The 26,104-nt window shown below is 49.7% G+C and overlaps 1 protein-coding gene across 3 annotated transcripts; it reads right to left on the reverse strand.

Moving 5' to 3' along the window:
* Nucleotides 1-1,438: 1,438 nt before the first annotated feature.
* Nucleotides 1,439-23,400, reverse strand: LOC146509232 (CREB-regulated transcription coactivator 2). Of its 3 annotated transcripts, none has more exons than XM_085175981.1 (16): nt 23,183-23,400; nt 17,262-17,363; nt 15,978-16,088; nt 14,949-15,010; nt 13,807-13,875; nt 12,757-12,863; nt 12,397-12,423; nt 11,991-12,070; nt 11,635-11,684; nt 9,394-9,659; nt 7,598-8,073; nt 7,308-7,526; nt 7,045-7,230; nt 5,455-5,526; nt 4,922-5,123; nt 1,439-4,840 (listed from the first exon to the last, which is right to left on the reverse strand). In XM_085175981.1, the coding sequence occupies exons 1-16, from the start codon at nt 23,348-23,350 to the stop codon at nt 4,650-4,652; spliced, it is 2,388 nt and encodes a 795-aa protein (XP_085032107.1). In that variant the 5' UTR covers nt 23,351-23,400; the 3' UTR covers nt 1,439-4,649. The 3 variants fall into 3 exon arrangements, with proteins under 3 accessions (XP_085032107.1, XP_085032108.1, XP_085032109.1); XM_085175982.1 differs by having other exon boundaries at nt 7,045-7,227; nt 23,183-23,399; XM_085175983.1 differs by lacking the exon at nt 13,807-13,875.
* Nucleotides 23,401-26,104: the final 2,704 nt, after the last annotated feature.

A 26,104-nucleotide genomic window follows, 5' to 3' on the forward strand; every position in this document is an offset into this window, starting at 1 on the left:
TAAGCCTCCGATCGCAAAATTTTGACGAAGGTTTTGGCCTTCCGCTTGGATCACATATTACCAGATATCACTGGTGATCAGGTTGGTTTTATTAAGAATAGGTCTTCAACTGATAACATTAGACTTCTTCATCTCATGCACAAAAGCAAATCTAGTCGAGCCCCGGTTGTGGTCTTCTCGCTGGATGCTGAGAAGGCTTCCTTATGACAACCTCTGCAAGGTTCGGGTTTGGGCCTGGATTTTGTAACTGGGTCAAAACTATATATGCAAGTCCAAGGGCAGTGTAGGGGAGTAACGGAATACATGTACCGCCGTTACGTATTTAAAATACAAAATATGAGTAACTGTATTCCGTTACAGTTACCGTTTAAAAAGGTGGTATTTAGAATACAGTTACTTTGTTGAAATAAATGGATTACACGGCGGTACTTCCCTGTTTCATATTGTGGCGGGTCAGGACTGTTTGGGTTTTGTCTGACAGCTACGTTCTGTTGTTCCAGGCGGCAGCGTTACGGTTGCCATGGTTACAGGGTGACTCTCTCTCTGCGTGTTTCCTGGGTGAGAGAGTACCTGTTGTTGTTGTGCTAAGCTAACAGGCAGAATGCTACATGTATAGCTCTAAAGAATGTAGCATCATGGGCAGTGTAGTCCGTGCTGCAGGGAGAATGGACTGCCATACCCGTTATGTGTCTGTGAGCGAGGGAGGGAGAAAAAGGAAAAGTACGAGCTGTCATCGAGCAGAAACGGGAGCTGGAAGCATGTAAATATAATAATAACCACTGCAGCCAAGAAGAGAGCCTGACGAGCCCAGCTGTAAGTAAGCTATTAAGACTCGACTGTACACCGTGTTCGTGTTTTCCTCTGAAACAATAAGTTCCGTTGGAGCAGCCTTTCAACGCCTCTCTCTGTCTCTGCTAGCAAAGTTGACCCAGACAACAAAGTAAAGCTAGTTTTCAGCTACGAGCCGACACAGAACCCACCGTATTAGCCAGAGGTCCCTTTACTACGGTTCGGAGCCGCGGACCTTCAGTAACAGTAATAAATCACAGCAATAGTACATTCATGTAGTTGTAAACAGCATGATAATATATTAAGTAATCCAAAGTATTCAGAATACGTTACTCTCATTGAGTAACGTAACGGAATACGTTACAGAATACATTTTGGGGCATGTAATCTGTAATCTGTAATGGAATACATTTTAAAAGTAACCTTCCCAACACTGTCCAAGGGCAGCAGTTTTGACAAATGGATCGGTGTCAGAGTTTTTCCATCTCACTCGCGGGACCCGGCAGGGGTGTGCTTCGTCCCTGCTGCTCTTCATTGGTCATTGGTCCCGATGTTCTTGCAGACACCTCCCAGTATGTTCACTGGTTCCCAGAGTAAGCAGCATCACACCTCTGTGATACTTCTCACAGAAACAAAGGAAGAGTCAGCGTTTCAGTTTCAGCTTTATTTCTTTATTTTCTGTAAAACACGGTGAACCTCCAGCCGCTGCGCTTTAAAAACACCTCTGGGTTCAAAACGTTTTCATATGTACAACACTCAACGTTCCCTGGTTATGACAATAAAAATCTCAATAGCAACAAACTTTATTATTCAAATATGAAGCGACAGACGCAGAGCGCTCAGCTGTTCGTTTTTTAACTCTGAGTCTAAAAAACATGAAAAAAACTATAAACATTAATGAGAGAAATTAATATCACATCAATAAAAAATATGAAAAATATGAAATATGGCCTTAAACTGATCCCTAATCCACACACAGGTCAGCAGCGCCCTCCACTGGCAGAGACTGGAACTGCAGGCTTACTCTGCACAGTTATTGCATAACAAGAAAACAGTCACACACTCACATGCACGCACACAGACACACACACAGACACACACGTGAATTCTGGGATTTCTTCCTCAGTTTTGAACTTTTTGACCTACTGAACGTCGTATGAAAGGAAAAAACAAAAACATTAAACAGGAAGTAAAACACGATTTTGTTCCAGGATCGCGGCACGAAGCTTCTCCGTCCGTTTGATCAAACGCGTTTTGGTTTTATTCTAACAGAAGAAGAAAGAAGAAACGCTGCTGCTGAACACGAAGGCGTCGCCGATTCCACCAAAGAAACTTTTAATAAAATATTTCATATTTTTATTTGTATTCGTGGTGCGAACGGCGACACGGGCGAAGGAAACGAAGGAAGGAAGGACGGAGGATTAACGTCACGCCACAGTCAACGTGTCACATGATCAAAGCTTCAGCTATAAACACTAAAGTCACCTCTGAGCTTTTCTTTAAAACTTTTTTTCTGCCTCTGTGACGTCGCCTCGGCACAGACGTCCTTATATGGTCATCTGCTCCCAGCATGCAGGTGCTGCCCCTCTGCAGGCTTCCAAACGCCGACCAATCAGGCCTTAGCGTTTGGAGTGAGAGTGGAGGTTAGAACTTTACAGCGTGGAACAGGAAGTGCTTTTAAAACGAGTCGATAATTGTTAAATGAAAACTAGAAGAAATATTTCAGATTGAAACCTGTGAAACGTGTCCGACTATATTTGTAATATTCAGATTCAAAAAGTAGAAAAAGCTTTTTAATAAAATTACGACTTTAATCTCAGAAAATATTCGAGCTTTTCTGTACCTGCGGTGGTCCTGACACAGGCGCCACGGCGGCCCGAGGGCGCCGCCGCGCCTCCTCCAGGAGGAGGTGCAAAGGTCACATGTCTCGTGTGCAGCACTTTGACTTCTCAGGTTTTTCATGACGTGACCTGATTGGCTGACGCCTGTGATGACGCGAAGTGCGGTGCATTTTTATTGGCTGCTCTACGGCAGCCTGTCGATGTGAACATATTGATCAGATCAGGTGGCGATCAATGAGCTGATCAGGTATTGATCGACGGAGCGAAAGCTGAAGACGAAGTTGACCTCTCGTCTCGGGTCACTGAGACTGAAGGACAAGGTCAATCGATCAACAACTGGAGCGGCTGCTGCTCCTGATGGCCGGGCTGAGGTGGGAGGAGCTTGTCTGCAGGTCCTCAGAGATCAGCTTCGTTTTTCCCGTCATCGACTGTGACCTCTATCTTCTGAGCGACCTGCAGGGGGCAGCAGATACACCTGAACCTCCAGTCTACTGCTCTTCCTCACCTTCGTCGCCTCCCGACTTCCTGAAACCAGCAAGGCTGCTCTGAAGCTCCTCCCCCAACACGCTTGCTTTGGATTCAAGGTTTCCCAAAACCTTCCAGGCTGAAACAGGAAGGATTTTGATTCCTACGGCAGCCCGTCAGGGCCATGATAGAGTATTTTATCTTTAAATATAAAAACATTTATCCTTTCAGGATCATAAATTATTTTTTCTGCTTCATTAACTAATAATCTCTTTGTTTATTTGGTTATGATGTGAAACATTTAAAAATAATTTTTGTTTTTTGCTCCTCGTGAAACTTCCGTAAATTTAAATTCATTCAAATATTTTCAGAATAAAATAAAATCTGTTTGAAACAGAAAAATATTTTGTGGTCGTGCAGCTTCCTGTCAGGCTCTGATCACAATCACGTGTTGATAACGCGCTCATTTGTTTTAAGGCGGGGCCGGGACTCTGCTGGGACCTCGCCATCCTGGGTGAGCGCATCGAGACGAAGGCATCGAAGACGAGCTCCGACGTTCAAGCAGTCAGGCGGACGTGCGGGCGGATCTCACAGCGGCGGCGAGCTAAACATTTTCTTCTTAAATATGATTTTATATCTGAGTTATTTACAAAAATAAAAACTTTATACTCGAGTTCATAAAAACACACGAGGAGGAGGAAGGCTCGCGCTCCTCTTTGAAAAGCATCGCTTTGGGTTCAAAGGTCAGCTGACGATCTGCAGGCGGCGGGAATGTGGATGTAACAGACGGACATCAGCTGGTCAAAGGCGCCGTCGATGCTCCGCCTTCAGATCAGCTGACACTTGCACAGAGAAGCCGAAGAGCAAGCAGATCGTGTGATGACACGGGACGCGTCGACCACAGCGCCGAAGCGGGACGTCGCTGACCTACAGGTGACGCCGAGGTGGGTGTGTCCATTCCTCGTGTAGCCACGGCAGTTCTCCAGCTGAGGGGCGTGTTCTCCTGACGAGCCTCGGCGGGAGAAAGCTCGAAGTGCCCCGCGTGACCACGGCAACGCTCAGCTGCTGTAGGTCGACGCTCGTGTCCAGTCAGAGGCAACGTAAAGGTGGGCGGGTCCGAGCATGCTCACACGTCAAAATGAGTTCTGCATAAAAGTGGAGCAGCCCGCGCAGAAGCAGCACGCAGGGTCAGGGGTCAGGGGTCATGGCTAAGTTCCTGTTAAAGTAGCTGTCGGAGCAGAAAGTGGCTTCCACACCGCTCTCACGCCTCCGCTCCTGTGGCGTGACGCCATCATGACGGCGGGTGTGGGCGGGGAGTGGTCAGAAATCTGCAGCAGTTTCTGACTTCAAGCAAGCGAGAGCGTTTTCAGTTTAAGTGCCATTGACAGTGAGGCTCCGCCTCCTTCAGTTTATCCCTCCCCCAGCACAGATCTCAGCTCCTTCATCGACGAAGGCGCCTTCTTCCAAAGCTCGCTCGACAGACCGGCTGTGGGGGAGCGACGGAAGGGCGGAGTCCTCGCCAGGTGCGGGCGCCGTTCCCGAGCGTCGGCGGCGTCACTTGAGCCGGTCCGAGCGGAAGGAGTCCTCCACGGCCGGGTCGGCCAGCATCAGGTTGCCCTCCAGCATGTCCAGGGACAGCGGGTCCATCCGCAGCTGGTCGTCCAGCGAGAAGGAGTCCATCTCAAAGCCGGGGACGTTGGACAGCGCGCTGGCGATCTCTTTGGACAGGCCCGTCGGAGAGTCGCCTGCAGACGGAGGGGGAGGGGCTTAGAGGCGTGCGGGAGAAACAAGCAGAAAACACGACGCTTGTCTCGCGTCTCACTGACCTGTGAGGATGATGTTGGGCACGTTATGGCGTCCGTCGCCGCCGCTGAAGTTCTGGTTCTGATTGTTGAGGAGCTGCTGGTCACTGAGGTCCTGCAGGTCTAGCGCCCCCTGGCTGTTGGAGGGAAACTGGTTCTTGTCTGCGCTGCAGCTCAGACCGCCGTGGTTCAGGGACAGCATGTCGGCCTGGGTCTCTGTGGCGAACTGCAACGGGAAGAGAAAGCTGAGGTCACGTGACTCGATTGAGACGTCACGGCGCAGGAGGTCATCCTCAAAATCATCAACACCTGAAGAACCAAGTGACAGAATACAGATGAAACTCCTCCTACTTTTGGGAAAACTACCCTCCACCTGAGCTCCACAGCCAATCATCTGCCTCCATCTCCTTCTGTCCCACCCACCCTCTGCACCAACTTCTCTTCTCCACCCTCCCTCCTCCGCACATGCTCAGACGATCTCAGCCCCTCTTACAAACACCCTGCAGCTGTACTGACAACCAATCAGCTCCTTCTATTCAAACATGTGACGTCTTTACCTGCTGCTCAGATCTGCCGGTGAGCTGCAGGCTCAGGTAGGGGTCGTCCAGCAGAGAGCTGAGCAAGGCATCCTGGGAAAAGACAACAGAGAGTGATTAAAACCAGTTTCAGCCGAGGACGTAAAACACACACGCAGACACACACGCAGACACACACGCAGACACACACGCGCACGCAGACACACACGCGCACGCAGACACACACGCGCACGCAGACACACACGCGCACGCAGACACACACGCAGACACACACGCAGACACACACGCGCACGCAGACACACACACAGTTAAACTAATCTAATGTTTGGTGTCAGCCTCATGTTGGTCACATGACTCTCAGCGTCCTCACTAGCGTGCTGATGTTTACGCCTTCTGCCTCCTCCAGGACGGGAACGCCACTCTCTCTCAGCAGTAGGGCTGGAGTAGGGTTGGGCGATGTGGCCTAAAATTCATATCGCGATATAATTTGAAGCACGTGCGGTAACGATATATATCACGATATATTCTTTTCTTCTGTATAACGTATTTTCCGCACTATAAGGACTTAAAATCCTTTAATTTTCTCAAAAATCGAGAGTGTGCCTTATGTATGAATTCTGGTTGTGCTTACTGACCTCGAACCGATTTTGGCAGAAATCTGTTAAAATGTTTTAGTACATCTTTGGTAAGCTGCACTGCTTGATGGATTGTCAGAGCATTACGGCTGCCGTAGGGAGGAGCTTCACGGAGTAATCTGGGTCCTAAACTCCGTCAGCTTCAGGTCCCAAAGTCAAACGAACACTGAGAGTTAAAAACGGTCTAAATTCTTTCATCTTTAATTAAATCATCAGCGTTGCTGCTTTACCAGGTGTAACTATGAAGTTTAACATCCATGAAAACAGACTTTATTAAATTTAACACAGTTAGAAGTTAGCAGGAAGTTAGCTCGCTAGTTTCCACCTAAACATTTCTTTCCATGTTCTGACTGAGATTTCTGAAACTAATTCAAACGTACAGCTCTGTTATCACTTCCAACATAAATGAAGACAGAAAACTAAACAGCAGTGGTGTTTGCAGGGTTACTGAAGTTGGACTAGCTGGTATATAATGTTGTGCTACGTGATTGCTAGCTAACAGCTATGTTAGCATAACATTAGCACAGTGAAGCTGGAGGATGAACGCTAACTTTTTTTCCACTGATAAAAGTTAACGTGAGGGATTCTGGTGGTCAGAGACAAATGCAATCATAGCAGGATGCTGTACACGGGCCAAACTTCAGTCAGGAGAACAACTGAGATTATTCATCCACAATACGAGGTTAGTTATTAATATACTGCAACAACATGGGAACAGAGCAGTTTATCTGCAATGTGAACGACAACGACATCATCACGTGGGACATGCTCGCCAGCATCCGCCACAAACACGCAGCAAAACCACAACGCCGAAATCCAATCAGACGTTTCCACGTCTCAAACAATCAGAACTGCTCGTGCACGGGCGCCGCGTCAGCAGAACGAAGCATTACACTGCAGTGACAGCGGCCGGCTCCGCCTACTTTAAGGCAAGTGTGTGTGTTTAACTTGAGCTTTGGCTGCAGAGGTCACTCACGTTGTAGATGTCGGCGGGGAGGCTGTGGCCGGCGTGCTGCTGGTGTTGATGGAGGCCGGCTCTCTGCTGCTCCGCTTCCTGTTTGGCGTGGCAGAGTGAGGAGGGGGTCTGGACGCACTGCTCCGGCACGCCCTCGCTCTTCACAGGCGGCGCTGCGCTCATCTGCGGTCCCATCGGCCTCTGCTGCTGCGAGGAAACACGGTGGTGAGCGCCAGAGCTAACGGACGGGAACTTTAGAGTCAGGACTGAATTTGGGGACGTACCGCTCCAAAGTGCTGCTGTAGGTGCTGGTTCCGCATGTTCTGCAGGTGGAGCTGCTGCTGGCTGCTGGGCCGCGGCTGCTGGAGGCGGAGCGGCGGCTGGTGGTGGTGCTGAGGCAGCGTCGTTTGCTGCGCGGCGGGCTGGTGCTGGTGGGACTGGCTGAGCGGGTACGGAGGCAGTCGCTGGTCCAGAGGAAGCCTGCTGGTGTCCAACGGGACGCCCTGCAGAGGGAGGCGGGACGTTAACTGCATCACTTCCTGTTTGCATCGATTTTGAACAGGTGATCGCTTACCTGTGTGATGGAGGACAGGGTGGGTGAGATAGTCGGGGAGAATTGTTTGGAGTGATGCCGCCGTGAGTCGCCGCCCAGCGGCAGGATGAGCGGGGACAGCTGGACGCGGCGGCGCGGCGACGTGCTGAGCTGCGGCGGCGGCTGGCCCTGCCCACTCATCAGTGGCGAGTAGGAGGAGGAGCAGGAGCCAGAGCCGCCCACGCCGCTGCTGTAACCAGGGTTACCGCTGGACGCAGACTGGAGGGAGGAGTTACTGAGAGACGAGTGCAGCGATTGGCTGCTGAGGGAGGACGGCAGCGACGGAGAGGAGCTCAGGGACGACTGCAGTGAGGGGTTGCTGAGCGATGAGTGCAGGGAGGCGGAGCTAAGGGAGTTGGAGAAGGAGTGGCTGCTGAGTGATGACTGGATGTTGGGGTTGCTTAGCGATGACTGCAGGGAGGGGTTACCGAGCGTGCTCTGTAACGATGCCAGGAGTCCTGAAAGACACAACAACAACGTTAACACCGAGCGCTCAGCTGATCGCACCAAGCGCTCAGCTGATCGCACCTCGCCATCGACCAGCTCCGTCCCAGGAGGTCGCAGCAGGTGTACCCCTGCAGTTCCTGTCTGACCTCATGTACAATAAAAACGCGTTCCCTCGTCCTGGTCCGCAGCTGTCAGGGCACGGGACGACGACGGTAACCTGAGGTCGAGCTCTAAGCCACTTCCTGCCTGAGGTCGCCTCACAGACGACTCAACATTTTCCGACGCCGCTTCCTCCCTCAACAAAAATCCTCCTCTCGGGTTAAATTTAGCGCTCGCCCACGGACTTCCTCTGCCGACTCTGACAGTAGAGCTCAAAGGAAGAGCCGCTCGCTGTCAGAAACGCCGCAGCAGGAAGAGTGGCCTCTGCTGCGGCGACTCCACCCTCTGCTTCTCCACCCTAAACTCTCATCCTCCTACGGCAGCTTCAGTCTTCCTGATTCTCCCGGACCTTCGTACGTTTCAGCAGCTAACAGCACGACCTGTCTGACTCGCCGTCGCAGACATTACACTGAAACACGGGACCACGGACTCACTTCCTGTACCGTGTGCGGTCTCGCCGAGTCACCGCTGCCCCAAACAGCCTCTCGAGAAACGTATGGAGACTCGGCTCTCGAGGAAACAGCAGCTGTTCAGCAGAAGCTCCTGATAGTCTGATACTGGCCGACCGCGGCCGTCCTATTACACGTGGAAGCGAACAGGGGTGTGTCTAAAGGAGGGCGTGGTGTGTACGAGACCCTATCAAGGCTTTTGTAACATTTTTCAGATTAAAATAATGTTAAATGTTGTTTATTTAAAAGCTTTTTTCACAAACCAATACAAACGTACACGAGGCACTGACCTGAGGGTCGTCAAGCTGGACGCTGAGTTATTATTTATATCAATAAACATCTGCAGCATCGTAACGTTGTTCTCAGCAGCACAAAAACTGGGGTTTAAAAAATGTTTAATAATGTAATCCTAATACAGCGTGAAAACAATCGGGGGTTTCGTTTCTGATGTGTGCAGTAAAACATTGCAGTTTTTAAAACCAACGTTTGTTCTGACAGACCTGTTATTAATAAGAAAAGTATTTCTTATCCGATTACTTAATTAATCGATGGAATAATCAATAAATTACTCGATTACTAAAATAATCGATAGCTGCAGCCCTTTTCTGCTCTCACCTGCACAGATTTCACACGTGTCAATCATTTCACTGCTAACACGACAGACTGCAGTTCAACACATCGCAACACCTGTAGCACAAACTCACAGGTCACAGCTTCACTTACCTGGTGGGTGGTGGAAGCTGCCGTTTCCTCCTTGCGCGTTGGCGGCGTTGATCCCCAGCTGGGTGAGGGTGGAGGCCAGGTTCCCCGTGCTGCTGCCACCACTCAAAGAGGACGAGCCCAGGAAACCCGGTTCGTCCTGGTCCAGTGGCGTGGGCAGTGGCGAGGGGAAGTGGAGGCTGGAGAGGTCAGGCAGCGAGCCGCCAGTGTTCAGCGCCGAGGGAACACCATGAGCTGGCGTGGACGGCTGCTCCGGGGAAGTGAAGATACTGACAGGAAACAGAACAAGGTCAGAGAGATTCACATCACAGCTCAAGTTCCTGAAGCTTTACCTGTCTCCAGGTAACGGTTAAACCAGGCCATTCTTAACGAATCAGGCTAAAGCATCACTCAGATTGACAGAGTGTGGCTAACAGGGGCTACAAACTAACAGAGAATGGCTAACAGGAGCTACAAACTAACCGGCTAACAGGAGCTACAAACTAACAGAGAACGGCTCACAGGGGCTACAAACTAACAGAGAACGGCTAACAGGAGCTACAAACTAACAGAGAACGGCTAACAGGAGCTACAAACTAAAAGAGAACGGCTAACAGGGGCTACAAACTAACAGAGAATGGCTAACAGGGGCTACAAACTAACAGCGAACGGCCAACAGGAGCTACAAACTAACAGAAAACGGCTAACAGGGGCTACAAACTAACAGAGAACGGCTAACAGGGGCTACAAACTAACAAAGAACGGCTAACAGGGGCTACAAACTAACAGAGAACGGCTATGGAGATGGGTTTTTGCTACCCCCCCAAAAAACCCCATCTCCATAGAGACTGTGTCAGCTCCCAAAAAGACAAAAAACAAACTAAAAACCAGCAACAAACAACTTAAACATAAACAATTACAAAGAAAGAACGATACAGTATCCACATCTGAACCAAAGAGTAAAACTGTGACATGTGGATTATTAAATATTAGATTTCTCTCCTCCAAGTCTCACGCTATGCAGATGACACCCAGCTCTATCTGTCCATGAAGCCAGATAACACACACCAATGAGTTAAACTGCAGGAATGTCTTAAAGACATAAAGACTTGGATGGCCACTAACTTTCTGCTTCTTAATTCAGATCAAACTCAGGTTATTGTACTCGGCCCTGAAAAGCTTAGAAATATGGTATCTAACCAGATTCTTACTCTGGATGGCATTACCTTGGCCTCCAGTAACACTGTGAGGAACCTTGGAGTCATTTTTGACCAGGATATGTCCTTCAACGCACATATTAAACAAATATGTAAGACTGCGTTCTTCCATTTGTGCAACATCTCTAAAGTTAGAAATATCCTGTCTCAGAGTGACGCTGAAAAACTAGTTCATGCATTTATTACTTCCAGGCTGGACGACTGTAATTCATTATTATCAGGAAGTCCTAAAAACTCCCTGAAAAGCCTTCAGCTAATCCAAAATGCTGCAGCAAGAGTCCTGACAGGGACTAGAAAGAGAGAGCATATTTCTCCTGGTTTGGCTTCCTGTTAAATCCAGAATTCAAAATCCTGCTCCTCACATACAAGGTCTTAAATAATCAGGCCCCATCTTATCTTAATGACCTTGTAGTACCATATCACCCTATTAGAGCACTTCGCTCCCGCTCTGCAGGCCTACTTGTTGTTCCTAGAGTATTTAAAAGTAGAATGGGAGGCAGAGCCTTCAGTTTTCAGGCCCCTCTTCTGTGGAACCAGCTTCCAGTTTGGATTCAGGAGACAGACACTATCTCTACTTTTAAGATTAGGCTTCAAACTTTCCTTTTTGCTAAAGCATATAGTTAGGGCTGGACCAGGTGACCCTGAATCCTCCCTTAGTTATGCTGCAATAAACGTAGACTGCCGGGGATTCCCATGATGCACTGGGTGTTTCTTCTTCACTCACTATGTGTTAACAGACCTCTCTGCATTGAATCATATCTGTTATTAATCTCTGTCTCTCTTCCACAGCATGTCTTTATCCCATCTTCCTTCTCAACCAATCACAGCAGATGGCCCTGCCCCTCCCTGAGCCTGGTTCTGCTGGAGGTTTCTTCCTGTTAAAAGGGAGTTTTTCCTTCCCACTGTCGCCAAAGTGCTGCTCATAGGGGGTCATATGATTGTTGGGTTTTTCTCTGTATCTATGAAGCGCCTTGAGGCGACTTTTGTTGTGATTTGGTGCTATATAAATAACATTGAATTGAATTAACAGAAGCTTTTTGGGACTTACTTGATGCCGGGAACTTCGCAGGACTTCGGCCGGGATGACAACAACGGCAGCTGGGAAAGGAAAATCCAGAATAACAGAAATGACTCAGAAGCATCAAACACAAAATCACTGAGTAAACTTTAGAACAAGCTAAAAACACCAAACTTAAGATGTCAACATGTTTCTAAAACGGACCCTGCAGCAGCTGTGTGTCAGGATGATAATGAGATTCTGACTCATTTAATTTCCATAAACTAGTGAAAAATGTCCTTCGCATACTCTCAGGACATTTATGGAGATTGGAGGGAGAAATTAATATAAATGTGAATATTTAATGTAAGGGTGAAACAGGCAGATGGTGCTTCTGTGGGTTTTACCTTCTTGGTGTCCCAGGGTTTCATCAGCTTCCCCTCGTCCAACACGTTCTCCTCGATGGGAGGGACAGGATACGGAAACACTGAGGGACATAAAACACCGTGACTCACACGTGGAGAGGAGGGCTGTGACGCTTTAATGTGAAAAGCTCAAGGAGGGAAAAGCTGGCGTCCTTCATGCATTTGTCATTGTTGCACAAACATACAGCACATTATCCTACTAGCTGCATGATAACTGTGCAGCATCCTTCTCATGTTTGCCCTGTACAGTCTCTCATTGGTCTTTACTTTTGTAAAGATGCTAATCTGCCCGACGACAAACAATATTTCTGTTCTATTGACATCCACAGTCATTCATCAGTGACAGGAAGTTTGACCTTTGGACGTAGGATAAATGTGCGTTACTCACTTCTTCTGCCCTCTCCGTCGCTCTGACCTGCAGCATCACACACACACACACACACACAGACCCACACACACACAGACACACACACACACACACACACAGACAGGTTATTACAAACATGCTGAATCACTGAAACGTGTCCGCTCAGGTCGTCGCCGTTACAATCAAAGCTGGATTTAAATGTTTTCCTGTAATTATTAAAAAGGATCATCCTGCTGTTTCATTTTAACTTTCCAACATGTTTGAAGCTTCGCGCCCTGAACACGGACCGTCTTTCAAGTCTCTGATAACGCACACCTGTGCTGGCGTCTGTTCGAATCTGACTGACGCAGCGGTTGGCTTGTTGCGTTCGGTTTCACTCACCGCCCATTCTGGCGTTCTGAAGGGCGAGCGTGGGTCCGCCAGTGCTGAACGGGTCTCCGGAGGGCGGGTTCATCACACTGGTGTGGAGCGCTGAGTCGGAGTTGGTCCTGAGGGGCGAGAGACACCGACAGAGAGTTAAAGGGGGAGAGAGAGGAGCACAGGCTTGGAGGAGGTGAAGGTTAGCGAGGGTGAAACAAAGAGATGAGACGCCAAAGAAACGCTCTTTGAACTACGGAGAGCCAAAAATGCCAAAATGAAAAGAAACGACTCAAAAATAAATGAATTTGTCTTTAAAAACCAACAAAACATGAAAAAAATAAAACGCAGACATTAATTAATTTACTTTTAATTTATCTGTTTATGTTTTTACTGATCCGCTGTTAGTCATGTCAGAGTGTAATAACATGGTAATAACAACATCGCGACCCGACGTTTGGATGTTTTCTTTCAGGTTTTAATATTCGTCCTGGGCGAGCAGCTAAACTCCGACGCCGTCCGTTTTCTGTGTTTTACTGCTCACTCATCGACCTTTGACCTTTCACTCTGATTTGCTGCCTTGGAGTAAACACCTGACCTTCAGGATCATCTGCAGATCGAGTTCCAGATGTTTCCACGGGGGTGAAGGTCATGTGATCTCTCGTCTTCCTGCATTTGTGCTACTGTATGTAAATGAAGGCGGAGTCACTCTGATCCGTTTACTTGGGCCTGATGTTTAACCGACACTCACAGGAAGTAAAAACGTCTAACAGGCAATAAGAGGAAATTCTGGAGTGTTTAATGTGATTTTGGCACTTTTGGCTCTCCGTAGAAGGCTCGCTCTGACTGCAAACAGCTGCACAACATGACCTCTGACCTGTGACAGCAGCTGCTGCACCCGAGGTCAGAGGTTTTCACGAGCAGCATCGGGCCGAGCGAGGAAGGAAGGAAGCTTCAATGTCTGAAGCATCGAAAAGATCTAATTCTTGTAAAAGTCCACTGTGAAGGTTACAGCTGCAGGAAGGAAGAAGAGGAGGAAGTGAAGGTAGGAGGAGGAAGAGGAGGAGGGTTCACCTGTTGAGTGCAGTGGTGGGGAGACGAAACAACTGGCTTTTATCCCCGGGGAAGTTTCCAGACCAATTCCTTTATGATCGACAAAAACAAAGTTATTTTGGTCTGACGAGCAGGAAGCAGCAAAGTCAAAGGGTGACGAAGAGGAGGAGGAGGAGGCTCAGAGACAAACAAGCCAAGCAGAGAGGGAGGCTCCGCGGCCTCGAGCTGCCGGGTCCGGCTGTACGGTGGCCCTGAGCTGCCAAACAAACCCGAGCGGATGAAGATCGAGCGGCGAGCTTCTCCCACGTGGTTTTCACTCCCTGAGGTGGCGTTCGCGTGGAGGATTTCAGGTCCCGTGGCTCCTTCGGTCCTCGTAACGCTCCGCCTGCGGCGGGGAGGGGTCAGCTCAGCTGGAGGCTTGTTGGACCGATCTGATGTTTCTGCACGTCGTGACATGTAACCGCCCCGCCCACGCACGCTTCCTGCTTTGTTGTGGTTTTTTCTGAGTGCGTTATCGCCTCGGGGGCCACCGTAGTTTGTGCTCAGACCCCCAACCTGACCACGCCGCCGTGCTCCTACAAAGGAGGTGGAGCGAGCGCAGGCAGACCTGAACCCAGTCAGTGGCAGAAACCTGCGGGGGAGGAGCTTATAGGACACCTGGAGTTCGGAAGCCGGCCTCCCTCTGAAGGAAACGCAGAAAGAAGGCAGGAAGCAGCGAAGGAAGCCAAGAAGAAAGAACCAAAGATTCCAGAAGAAGAAGAAGAAGAAGAAGAAGAGGAGCAGGAGGGACACAGGTCTGGAATCGGCTCCTCTCGGTCAACGCGAGGACCACGGGACCCTCTGAAGCCTCAGAGTCACCTCGCCGTCACTGCAGCGGGGAGGCGAGTCTTCCTCGAGCGCTGAGGCAGCACGGGTGAAACGCCCGTCACGATCACAGAACATCTGTGTGCAGATGTTATTCCCGGGTCGGACGGCAGCAGAGCGTCTTCTTCACAGCCTGAGGCGGAGCTTCATCTCCTCCTGATCTCAGAGGAGCGTCGAGGTTTTACTGCAGCGACGCTGCGGCTACAGGAAGGAACAGCAAGCAGGAGCGAAACGAAAGCAACAGACACACGGACACACAGACAGCGGGGAGAGCGGGGGGCGGGGTTAACAGACAGCACCTTCTCCAGCTGGGGTCGGGTGGCGGCGACAGGTAGGCGGGGCTGTACGGGGAGCTGTCCATCTGAGGAAGCAGCAGGTTAAGGAAAGCACAGAGCTTCATCAGTTTCAGTATCAGGAGCTAAACGAGCTTCAGCTGGCGCCGACGCCGCGCTGACCTGCTGCACGGCTGAACCGTCCACCTGTAGAAACTCACCTGTGTCGCTTCTCGGGTTTGAATGACCCCGCCCTGTTAGCACACGTTAACCCCGCCCTGTTAGGACACGTTAACCCCGACAGCCCGACGTCGTTTTTTTCTTTAAACTTATTTGTACGTTTTCTGATTCATCATCAAGTTTGAGGCGTTTGAAGCTGCAGGACGCGAGCGGAGGAGGAACTCTGAACTCTCGCCCTCGCAGTCTGAAGAACTCAGAGCTTCACCACAACTTCTTACTCAAACCAAGGTCAAAGGTCGCACTTCTGTCAGACGGGAGGAGCTCCAAGCGTGGAGACGAGCGCACCTGCACGAGCAGCTTTTTCACTGCTGACACAAACTCAACGACTCCAACGCGATCACACATCAGCCCCGCCCCCTCGCCCCATCGACGCTCTACAGAGGACGACTGAGAGAGCGCGACAAAAACGACCCGTCCAATAAAGCATCGACATCTGTGAGCTCGCTGCCCGACGCCTTTCCTGCACTTCCTGTCTCCTGTTATCCTAAAAGCTGAAACACTGAATGACGCATCACTGCGACCACAGAGGAGGAGGAGTGCACCACCGCTGCATTTTACCGCCACGCCGAAATCTCTAAACGCTCACTGTCAGCTGACACGCCATCCTCCATCACCACGAACACACACACTGATTTATTCCACACGCCATCCTGGAGCTGCTGCTGCAGATTTTTGGTCGTCCGCTGCTGAAAATAGTTCCCAGCAAAGTGCAGCTCCGCGAGGTTTCAGTCTTTACAGGAAGTAAACAGACAGGAAGTCAGGAGCACAGGAACAATCTGGAATAAGACAGGGAGCCTCGCGTAAACTGAAGGATACTTTGCGATATGGTCGGACCGGCGAGACGAAGCGGCGGTCCCTCTGCACTCGCTCCACCAGCCCGTGATGCCGCGTCGCCCGACTGGACTCCAGCGTGGACGGGAAGGAGCCCTGAGGAGGGGGGGAGACAGAGAGGGGAGGACAGAGTCAGCATCATTTCCACACCTGTAAATATTGAGAAAACAGGAAACACTTCAAAATAAAAGCCCATAATAATGTGACCTGATGAGGATTACTCTGCTCAGTATTTGTAATCTCAGATATTTACTCAGAGACTGATTCACTGACATGTTGCAGTTATTGAAACAGCATTTTTGTCTGATCTTCGAGTATAATTCAAACAAACTGAACAAAGATGAGGCGGCGAGCTCAGCCTGTAGGGACCAACGTCTGTTTGTGAAGCGAAGCTCGTGTCCCGGGGCAACCGCGGTCCCAGAGTTCACCGCACGACCCCGGGGGAGAACCGGAGAGCCCCGAGCAGGCGAGACCTTCCTCGATCAGAGGATCAGCAGCTGCAGGAGGGCGTCAACAAGCCACACGACAGAGACCCCGTTGGATCAGGGGGTGGAGCTTCTGCAGGCTACCTGTGTCTGTTTGCGTCGCAGACCAGAACCTTTAATGTGGGATCAGCCATCTGCATCAGACCCACAGCAGGAAACACCTGAGAGACGCTCTGTCCACGCTCAGCTCCACTGCAGCAGAGGAGGAGGAGCCACAAACGGCGCCATTACAGACCGAGTGTGATGGAAACAGTGATGAGTCAGAGATGATGACTCGGCTTTCTAACTCCTGCTGCACACGTCTGATTGGAGCTCACAGCAGAGACCCGGTGCCTGATTGAATCCAGAATAAAGGAGAGCCAATCGTCTTCCTCGTCACAGAACGATCAGTAACACTGATGAAGGCGGAGCGATGTTTCCTCGTTTCTCTTTTCAGGAGGAAACAAACATTAAAACACGAGTAAAGAGATACGATCAGGAGCAAAGACTCAAACCAAAAGAGAAACTGAGCGGATGAGAGGCGACGACGTCTGCGGCTTTGATCACACACAAACCACCGAAAGCATCAGACCGCCTTAAACGCTCTGCAGGAGTCCCACAGGGCGCCATCCTCAGCCCACCTTTATTTCCACCTTAAATCACTCCGATACTCAAACGCAGTAACGTTTACACAAACAGGCATCTTCATCATGTCAGCAGAGATCGACCGATATGCTCGCTGACCTGCGCCTGCGACAAGAAAGGAAACAGGAAGTGACATCAGGGTGAAAGTGCAGTCGATTACCTGGAAGTCCTGAGGGGTCCTGCCGATCTGGTTCACGTTTGGTAATGAGCCGCCGTAGTACGGCCCCTGACTCCTGGCAAGGCGGAGCTTCTGCGCCTGGAGCTGTGAAAGAAACACACTGTCAATCAGATCAAATACGTGAATGACCACGACCTCGGCGAGCCGTACAGACCGGTTACCTGAGCAGGTGACCAGGTGATCATTTCACCTGGTCACCTGCTCACTTCAGTGATGTCATCAAAGGTTGTGTTTAATGCTGTGATGACGCGAGGGCAGCAGGCGGAGGGGTGGACGTGGGAAGAAGAGCAGCACTGATGGTGTTACAGATAAAACGCTTTCTCATCGTCTACACCACGTCCACCTCTGCCTGACTCCGCCTCTGCACAGAAAAACGCCGCTTCCTCGCACCGGTCTCCACCACAGATTTGGGATTGTTGATGACATCACTGATGACGAAGCGTTTCGGTTCTTTCGCTTCAATTTTTTCTGCATCGTGTTTGCGTCATAAAAGCATCCGAATACAAAGATGGTGGCCCCACTGAGGGCGCCGTGGTTACCTTACACCCGAGTCTCTGAAGGGGGTGGAGCCAGAGCGTGCTCAGGCTCAATCCTCTGACAGACGGAACTCGTTCAACCTGACCACGCCCCTTCAGGGTCCAGGTCCATTTCTGATTGGATGATCACCAAAGAGGAGCGCAGCGGCAACTTCCTGTTTAATCTTCGCTTTAAACAAACCCGAGGGACGGGTCTGTCCGTCAGAGGAACAGATTTAAGTCATTCGCCGTCTGCGCGGCTCAAATGCATCAAACGAAGCCGCGTTAACGTCTGAGCTCTCAGGATCGACCAGGAACTGGGGACCGAGCTGGACGTCAGGTTAAAGCAGCGGAACGCAGATGCCGTTTCTTCCTTATCTGAAGTGACGGCGCCAGTTTAACTGAAGAGCAGCTTAATCACATCCGCAGATTTTACAAAGATGTATAAGAAGTGAGGAGACGGCGAAGAGTTCTGCTCTGACGCTTTCAGGTTGTGTGTCGGGTTTACTTCACGTCCACGTGAAGCGTTCCTGGAAACAGTGAGGAGGAGGAGCCAGGATCGTTCTGCTGAGCCGGACACAGCACCTCCTCTTTAACATCAGCTCCTCCTCCATGACACATAATGTAACCACGCTCAACTTCGTCCACAAACGCCGTTTAATTCAGGCCGAGCGGCGCAAACGAGCTGCCATTACATCCACGCATCAGGCTGCAGTTTATGGTCACGCTCGCCAACACGGGGTCAGAACAAAGAAACAGGTACACACGTCTGCATCCCAGAATACTGCGGTGCAGATACTGATCAACACATCTGTACAGCAACATAAACATCTGTAGACACGACTCATCATAATCTGCTCTCACTGCAGGACAGCGGCTCAAACGCTCGATTATCCACATGAAACATTCAACTCGTGCTAAAGAGCTCATGCCTGATATGATGGCCTCAGGTTTTATTTTGAAAGTTTCTAGCCCGGCCTTTTCCTGTCTGCTGAGTGTGGCGGGTCGCGGTTGGGCTCCGGAGGGTCCCACAGACCAGAGCCAGGACCGCGAGCGGCACAAGGTCAAGGAGGAGGCGGCCTCTGATGATGTCATTCCAAAGACCTGCACAGAGACCATCAGCAGCTCGGAGCGCTCGCACGGCGCCATCAGCGCCTGCTGTGACGCCACGAGGCCGTCGTCTGTTCCCCACTTCTGAACTTACTCATCACAACAAACAATTTCCTTTTTTGTTCGTGAAGTTTGGGGGATTCAGAGACATCAGGCCCGAACCACACATCTGTTCCCGCCTTAGGACTCTGCCCGCCGCTGCCCGCCACTGCCATCATCTCCATCGTGAGAGGAGGCGGGCCTCTGACAATAAACTCAGACTTCCTGTGCCGAGCACAGAGCAGCAGCTCAGCTGGAAGAACGAACTGGACTGAAAAGCTTTTCCTCCATAATGAGACGACCTCCCTCACAAAGACACCGCCCAGCTCTAGCTCCACCCACAGCGTCTCCTCAGGCTCTGAAGGACCTCCTCGCTGCCCAAGACGTCGTCTCTGCCGAGGCCGATGAGGATCACAACCCATGTCCATCGCTTCAGGCTGCAGGCGCCGCGGTATACATCAGTGCAGAGACGGCATGATCAGCATGAGCTCGTCTGTCTGCCTCTCAGTCAGGACGAAACGGCAGGAGGCCACGCCCACAAAAACAACCTTAAGTAACACCCAAACAAAAGCTGTGACAGTTCGTGCGACTATTTTCTCGTCATACTGTCACAGAATGAGTTTCATGTTCAGAAATGAAACTTTTTAATGAACTGAAGACAATTTACTGTCATTCTGAACCCAAAATCTGGAAAACCGCTCATGTAATAATTAAAGATGGCCGCCGTCGCTAATGGAAACACGTCCAGAGAACTTAAGGCAGTGAAATCACAGCAAACTGTTAGCTCAGAAATATCTCATCCACGTGTTTGTGGACGCCTGAGCTAACTCCAACGTGGACCCGTTTTATTTTGTAAGAATCCTCCTCTACGCCGACGACGCCGTCCTGTGACCACGTGACGCTCCACCTGCAGTGTGAGAACGCCCGACTCAGACGGCTGATAAGGTTTATCATCCTTACATCTTCATCTGCCACAGATCTACATTTATTTGAAGAGCACATCCTGCTCTAATTCTTATCCCAAGAAAACGCTTGAAAGCCGACTTCCTTCCTGTGAGACGTGACGGTGACTTCCTGCACATACGATCGCGAGTCAGTGACCCGCACACGTTTCCTTACAAACTGACTCATCGCTGAATTCTTTGGGAGTCGTTTGGTTACAGCTTCAAACGGCTGATTTTCAACAAGTCTGAGTTCGGGCATTTTTCCTACTTCAGACATGGAAGACTTTGCAGAAACAGAGTCATATGAACGGCGATCAAAAAGCAGCGGGAGCGTCTATGCAGTCTGCTGCCCTTTGGAGGCGTCGCCCTCTGAAGCCCTGCAATCTAAAGAAGAAAAACCACGCTACGTGTTGTGGCCTGCAGACACAGGAAGTGCCTCCATAAACTCTGTTTCTGCTGCACGAAAGGTGTTCTTACCTGAAATAAAAGCAGTGAAGTGAAACAGGAGGCACAGCATGTCAGACGACCTCTGAACAACCAACACCAGCACCGTCGACCCGCAGAGAGCGAGCAGCAAACACTATTCATGTTCAGGGTTCGATTATTCTGCATTCATTCATGTCACAGGCAGAAAAACCGTTTACAGCAGCGGTCTCCCTGAAACCCGTCTCCCTGAAACCCGTCTCACTGAAACCCGTCTCACTGAAACCCGTCCGTCCTTACAGACGAGCTAAAGAGGAGCAACTACTGCTGCCCACTGATGAACTCAGCAGCAGGTGAGAGCACCTGTGTAACAGCAGACTCAGGTGTGCTAACAGGACGCCACAGTCTTCCCAGGAGTGAACATCCCAACACATTCATCCTGAAAAACCCACAGATCTCAGACTCCGCAGGCCTCATGTAGAAGGTTAAAGGTCACGACAGCCAGCTGAGGTTTGTAAAGCTGCAGCAGACTTCAGCAACAGACGAGAGTAAAGTGCACAGCAGCAAACAGCTCGCTGTGAGCGCCGTGGAGGAGGGATGACGATCCGCGTGGACCGTGAACTCCCCGGTACATCAGTGCGAGGCCGCGTGTCCCGCAGCTGAAGCTCGGACCAATCGGCAGGACGCTGAAGCGAGCGCAGACGGAGCTGCTGCAGCGGCCCAGAGTGCAGAGCTCAGAGAGCTGTGCGTAAACGAATGGAGCAAACTTCACTGAGCTGAAGCAACGCTGTGAAGAAGAGCGGAGCCAAACTCCTCCTCAGATCTGACAGGCTGATAAAGTCACACAGGAGCCGTCACTGCTGAGGGAGGATCAACGAGCTGCTGAATCATGGGGGGGACGTTTGTCTCACACTGCAGAGGGTCCAGTGAGATCCTCCTTCAGAGAGAGCTCGATCATGTCCTCGGGTTAAACTCCTGGATCTGCTACAGACCTGCAGGTTTCTACCTGACGAATGACTGAGCAGCTCTGACACCGTTCACCTGTCAAGCCAACAATGATGCAGACCATCAACCCTGAGGATGCTTTCACAAACCCTGGAGGCCAAAATCTTTACAGAAGACCTAAACAATCAGTCCGGATCCACAGTGACTAAATCCATCTGAGCTACACAGAACCAGCACAGAACCAGCTCAGAACCAGGGCCTTTCTCAAGACCAACTCGACCCCACAAGGAGACTAAACAGCCCTTCATAATGATAAGAAGCTGCAGCTGCTGGTCCTGCTCGGTGCAGCACCTGCTGCAGGTTCTGGTCCGAGTGACCCTCCAGAACCAAACCAGGACCATCAGCAGGAGCTGCAATTCAACAGAGAGGGGAAGAAGACTGTCTGACCTGCAGCAGCGTCCAGAGCAACTCACAGCTTCCAGACAGGAAGAATAGAGCAGCTGAACGTTCAGAATAAGAGTGTGGGAGTATAAAGATGCCTCCACAGCCCACCACGCTCATAAACAGTGAGCTGAGCCTTTTCTCATTCACTCGTGTATGAAATAAACGTTTAAAGACGTGACTGGATGTCAGCCTGAAGCATTCATGTTTCTGCTCGGCCGTCGGGCCCACGGCTCTTTGGTTTGAGTCCGGGAGAAGCTGTGACCTACCGTGGTGCATACGTAGGTCCCACCACTCAGCAGCCACCTTCAGGCATCTCCTGAACTACCTTTAATTTTGTGGTCTATGTGCAGAATCACTGTCACATCTGATGTGAAACTAAAAGGAATAAAGGTTTATTTTGAAGCATTTATTTCAAAATAAAGGTTTGCTGACTTTGACCCAAAATAAGTCTTGAAGGATGAACTTTTACCACTGTGGGATTATTTCAGTGCCACGGCACCTAAAAACTCCAAACCCCACTGCAGCATCACGGGCTGGACTCACAGAACAACAACACCAGCTTCATCTAGCTTCAGAAGCACACACCTTTAAACTTGTAAAAATTTGTCAGAAACGACCTCAAACCATCAAAAATAAACTGACAACCAGACTCCCACATTTTCCCACGACAGTAAACACACCAGCAGAGACCACCTGCCTCCACACTCCGACCCTCTCACCTGCTTCACACCTGAGGGCGTGTTTCAGATCACAGTGACACCCACACATCACCAATGACAAGGTGACGTTAACACATCCGAACCAATCGCCCACCCTGACATTAAAACGGCGCCGCCAGACCAGAGTCCGTGTAAAGTATGCACGATTTAAGGTAATCTTTCCCGGGCAGGGTGGACAAAGATAAAATCACCACGTCAGATCTGTAAAACGGACACATTTGTTCCACAAGTCAAAGAAACAAATCAAAAATAAAATCAGACTATTTTCCTTAGGAGACACAAAACACGAGTAATGGAAGCTTCATCTACCTGAAAGCAAAGCCTGTCAATGGCTGACATTAACGCCGAAGTTGCCAAAGGAACAAAATAAACACCCCGAATTAATTAAGTCGAAGGTGTTGGATATGTGTGTGTGACGTGAGGTGACGCCGCGTTAAAATATCCGATTTTGGCCGGAGTTCTGCGGGACACTGCGGGACTGACAGCGACGTTCACGTAACATAGTAAACAAGACAAGTTAGCCGCGTTAGCTTCGAGCGCTAACGATGTATCGGAAATGAAGAGCAGCGCGTCCCGGAGAGACAAACACCCAACAAAACCCACACACTGCGTCCCCACGAGGTGATCGCCGCTAAAACTGCGCCAAATCTCAGCAAAGCGCCGCGCAGAGACACCGCACAGCGCTTATCCGGAGCCCGACGAGCCCGGACAAGGCCTCGCTTCCTCCGGCAGCTCTCCTCCTCCTGCCGCCGCCTCTCACTCACCCTGGTCGAAGTGATGTCCATCATGACCTCCTGGAAGGCGGCCGTCTCCTCGGCCTGCCGCTGGGTGTGCAGTGCTATCTTCTCGCTGAACTTTCGCGGGTTGGACGCCCCGGAGCCGGCGCCCGAGGCGGGTCCGGGTCCACAGCCGTCTGAGCCCGTCGCAGACATCTTCACCGAGCGGAAGGGACGAGCTGACGTATTGGAACGATTTCAGAGAGGGGCGGGGTGAAGAGGGATCACTCCGCCGCTTTTTCTGAGCACCAAAACCAGCAGCGAGTCCCGCAGCGGGACCAACCGAAATCCGGCCGAAAACACCCCGCCGGGAAACCGTGTTCACAGCCACCGGAAGACCGGGACCGGGTTCACAGCCCGGAGCTGACGAGGCAGCAGCTCTGTTGTTGGTTTTTCTTTTAATTTTTTTTTCAATCCGGAACAAACAAGAAAGCATGTTCAGTCTTTTTGTGTTCATCATGCTAAGAATTAAAAATATTTACAAAATCAAAATTAATGTAATAGATTTAAACAATCGAACCTATTTCTGTCCTCTTAAACAATTCAAAGTTGTATTAAAAAAAGTGTGTGTGTGTGTGTGTGTGTGTGTGTGTGTGTGTGTGTGTGTGTGTGTGTGTGGCGGGGTCACGTGGACAGAGTTCAGGGTTTCTTCGTGGGGAGTGAAACCTCTGGCTCACAGACCAGCTAAGCTGGCTCGGCTGAGGTGTGTTGGCGCCCCCTGCTGGCAGAGTTCAGCCGCTGCAGGCTGCTCCTCCATTTCCCTCCAGCCGCAGAGATCAGAGATCAAAGGTCAAGGTGGGGATCCTATTCTTCCTCACTGTGTGAGTATAAAGTTAATCCGAGTCTGTGGAAGACAGAGTGCAGAAGAAGAAACCTTCAGACCACCTGTAGTTCAGTCGCGTCTCCTCGTTTTTGAGTCTTCACTGTGATTTAGGGTCAAAGTTCATGACCCTGACATCTCTTCATTTGGTCCATTACTTTTATTTTCTCTTTTAATCGTCAGCAGCGGGTTTCCCCTTTTTATTTCTGATGTAACGATGAGGTCAGCCGATCACTTTGGCCTTTTCATTGTTTGCCAATAAAGTTTTGTTGTAAACACGCTCTGTGACTGCTGCTCACCTGTGTCAGGGCTCGTCCAGCACCTTCACGCACGTCCTGAGCTGTGTCCCAATTCGGGGTCTGCAGCCTTAAAGGCCGCATTTTAAGGCCGATTACGTCACAGCGTCGCGATGAAGGCTGTCCCAATTCAAAGGCTGCTCGAAATGCGGTCCTCAAATGCGTCCTTCATTTCCCTGAATTTTAAGCATGTGGTGTAGACTTCGTGGCCCAACATATCCCAGAATGCATAGCGCGGCGGTGGGTGTGGATAATTTTGCCACAGATGGCAGAAGCGGAGCGGCCGAAGAGTGAACTTTAAGTCCTGAATATGATGTCACTTATTTATGTGCAAATGTTTAATAACGAAGAACATTAAAACATTCCTGTTGGCCACATGTCGGCAAAGTCATGTGACATTAGTGACGTTTGTACTAACTTTGTTTTAAAGCCTTTAAATATACGCCGTTCGATAGCTGACCTTAATCTCACAGAGAATCTGATGATTTTGTGGATAATTAAAGTCAGTCATATATCCACAAACAAGCTGAAAGTCAGTGATGCTGCTCGGTTTGCAGTCCTGAACATCACGGCACAAGCAGGATTCACTGCACTGTTAATGTTAGCTCTGTTATATTGCTGCCTCTGTTCGGTGGTGTCGAGCCAAACGGACTTTAACGTGTGTTTGAACGAGCTGACGGTTCACTCGTTAAGCTGAGAGAAAGATGCTTTAATCACAGCAGTCACACATGTGTCCACTGTACCATCTGGGAACTCTTCTTGTTTAGCACTCGTAATAACACAAACACTAAATCCTCCTGTTTTGTAGCAGTGTGTACACCTGAGACTGTCACCTGTCTGTCTGTCCTGCACTCTCTCTCTGTTTCTTTCTCTCTGATTGTGGAATAAAAGTATGAACATGTGTTTATAAGTTACACTTGTGTTTGAATCCTGCAGCTTATCACACATTTGATTTCCATGTGTGACGACTGCAAGTGTCCAGAGTGAGGACAGACTGAGGGACCCACTGCTGCACATCATCTGTGAGGCTTTGCACCCCTGATGATCCACCAGGACAAACTCAGCAGTGTGTGAGGAAGAGGAGGAGGAAGCAGCAGCTGACAGATGGAGAGAATAGACAGACTGTTCCCTGTTTGTGAAGGACTGCTAGGAAAGTTTAACATCACTAATTGTCTGTCCCGAATCAGTCTTATTAGGTAATGTTCAAATAATGTTATCATCCAGTGTTTTCAGTGTGGGAGAAAGTACTCAGGGCCTTCAAGTTAAACACTATGAAAGGCAGCAACAAGTTTAATGTTCAGAAACCTAAAGTATGTATCAGCAGCAGAATGGAGCTAAAAATAAATGTTTGTTTCAGTTCTATGAAGCTTTGAGTATTTTGGATCAGTAGCACTGCTGTGTTTGTTGCATCATATTGCTGTAATTGTTTATATGCTTTATATATTCTGAGCTAAGTTGATCTATAGTGTTACATCATATTCTATAAGGATGTTATGTGTTTGTAGACTTTCTGCCCAGTTTGACCCATTTAGCAGAAGTCAGCCTGTTTAAGGCTCTGATATCTATTCTGTGTGACTTAAAGCAGTTATGACATGGTCTGATTTTCTCACCCAATAAAGGAATATTTCATATATCAGTCTACTCTTCATTCTATCAGACACAGTTATCACAGCTCGTACATTTGCTTTTTACACATATATGTAAGCATTGAGCCTGATTTAGTAATGACAACATATTAAAAGAACAACATTTGTCTCTTATATATAAAACATCTATATATACACTGTCACAGAT

The sequence above is a fragment of the Neolamprologus multifasciatus genome, chromosome 11 (genome assembly GCF_963576455.1).
Source record: "Neolamprologus multifasciatus chromosome 11, fNeoMul1.2, whole genome shotgun sequence".
Classification (NCBI taxonomy): Eukaryota; Metazoa; Chordata; class Actinopteri; order Cichliformes; family Cichlidae; genus Neolamprologus; species Neolamprologus multifasciatus.

What these genes read in the sequence shown, in the direction of transcription:
- LOC146509232 (XM_085175981.1), bottom strand. Translation starts at nt 23,350, where the DNA reads ATGTCTGCGACGGGCTCAGACGGCTGTGGACCCGGACCCGCCTCGGGC. An exon ending in CGGTCCGACCATATCGCAAA is followed by an intron (nt 15,011 to 15,977) that starts GTATCCTTCAGT and finishes CTGCTTCCTCAG; the next exon opens with ATGGACAGCTCCCCGTACAG. An exon ending in TACAGCAGCACTTTGGAGCG is followed by an intron (nt 7,231 to 7,307) that starts GTACGTCCCCAA and finishes GTTTCCTCGCAG; the next exon opens with CAGCAGAGGCCGATGGGACC.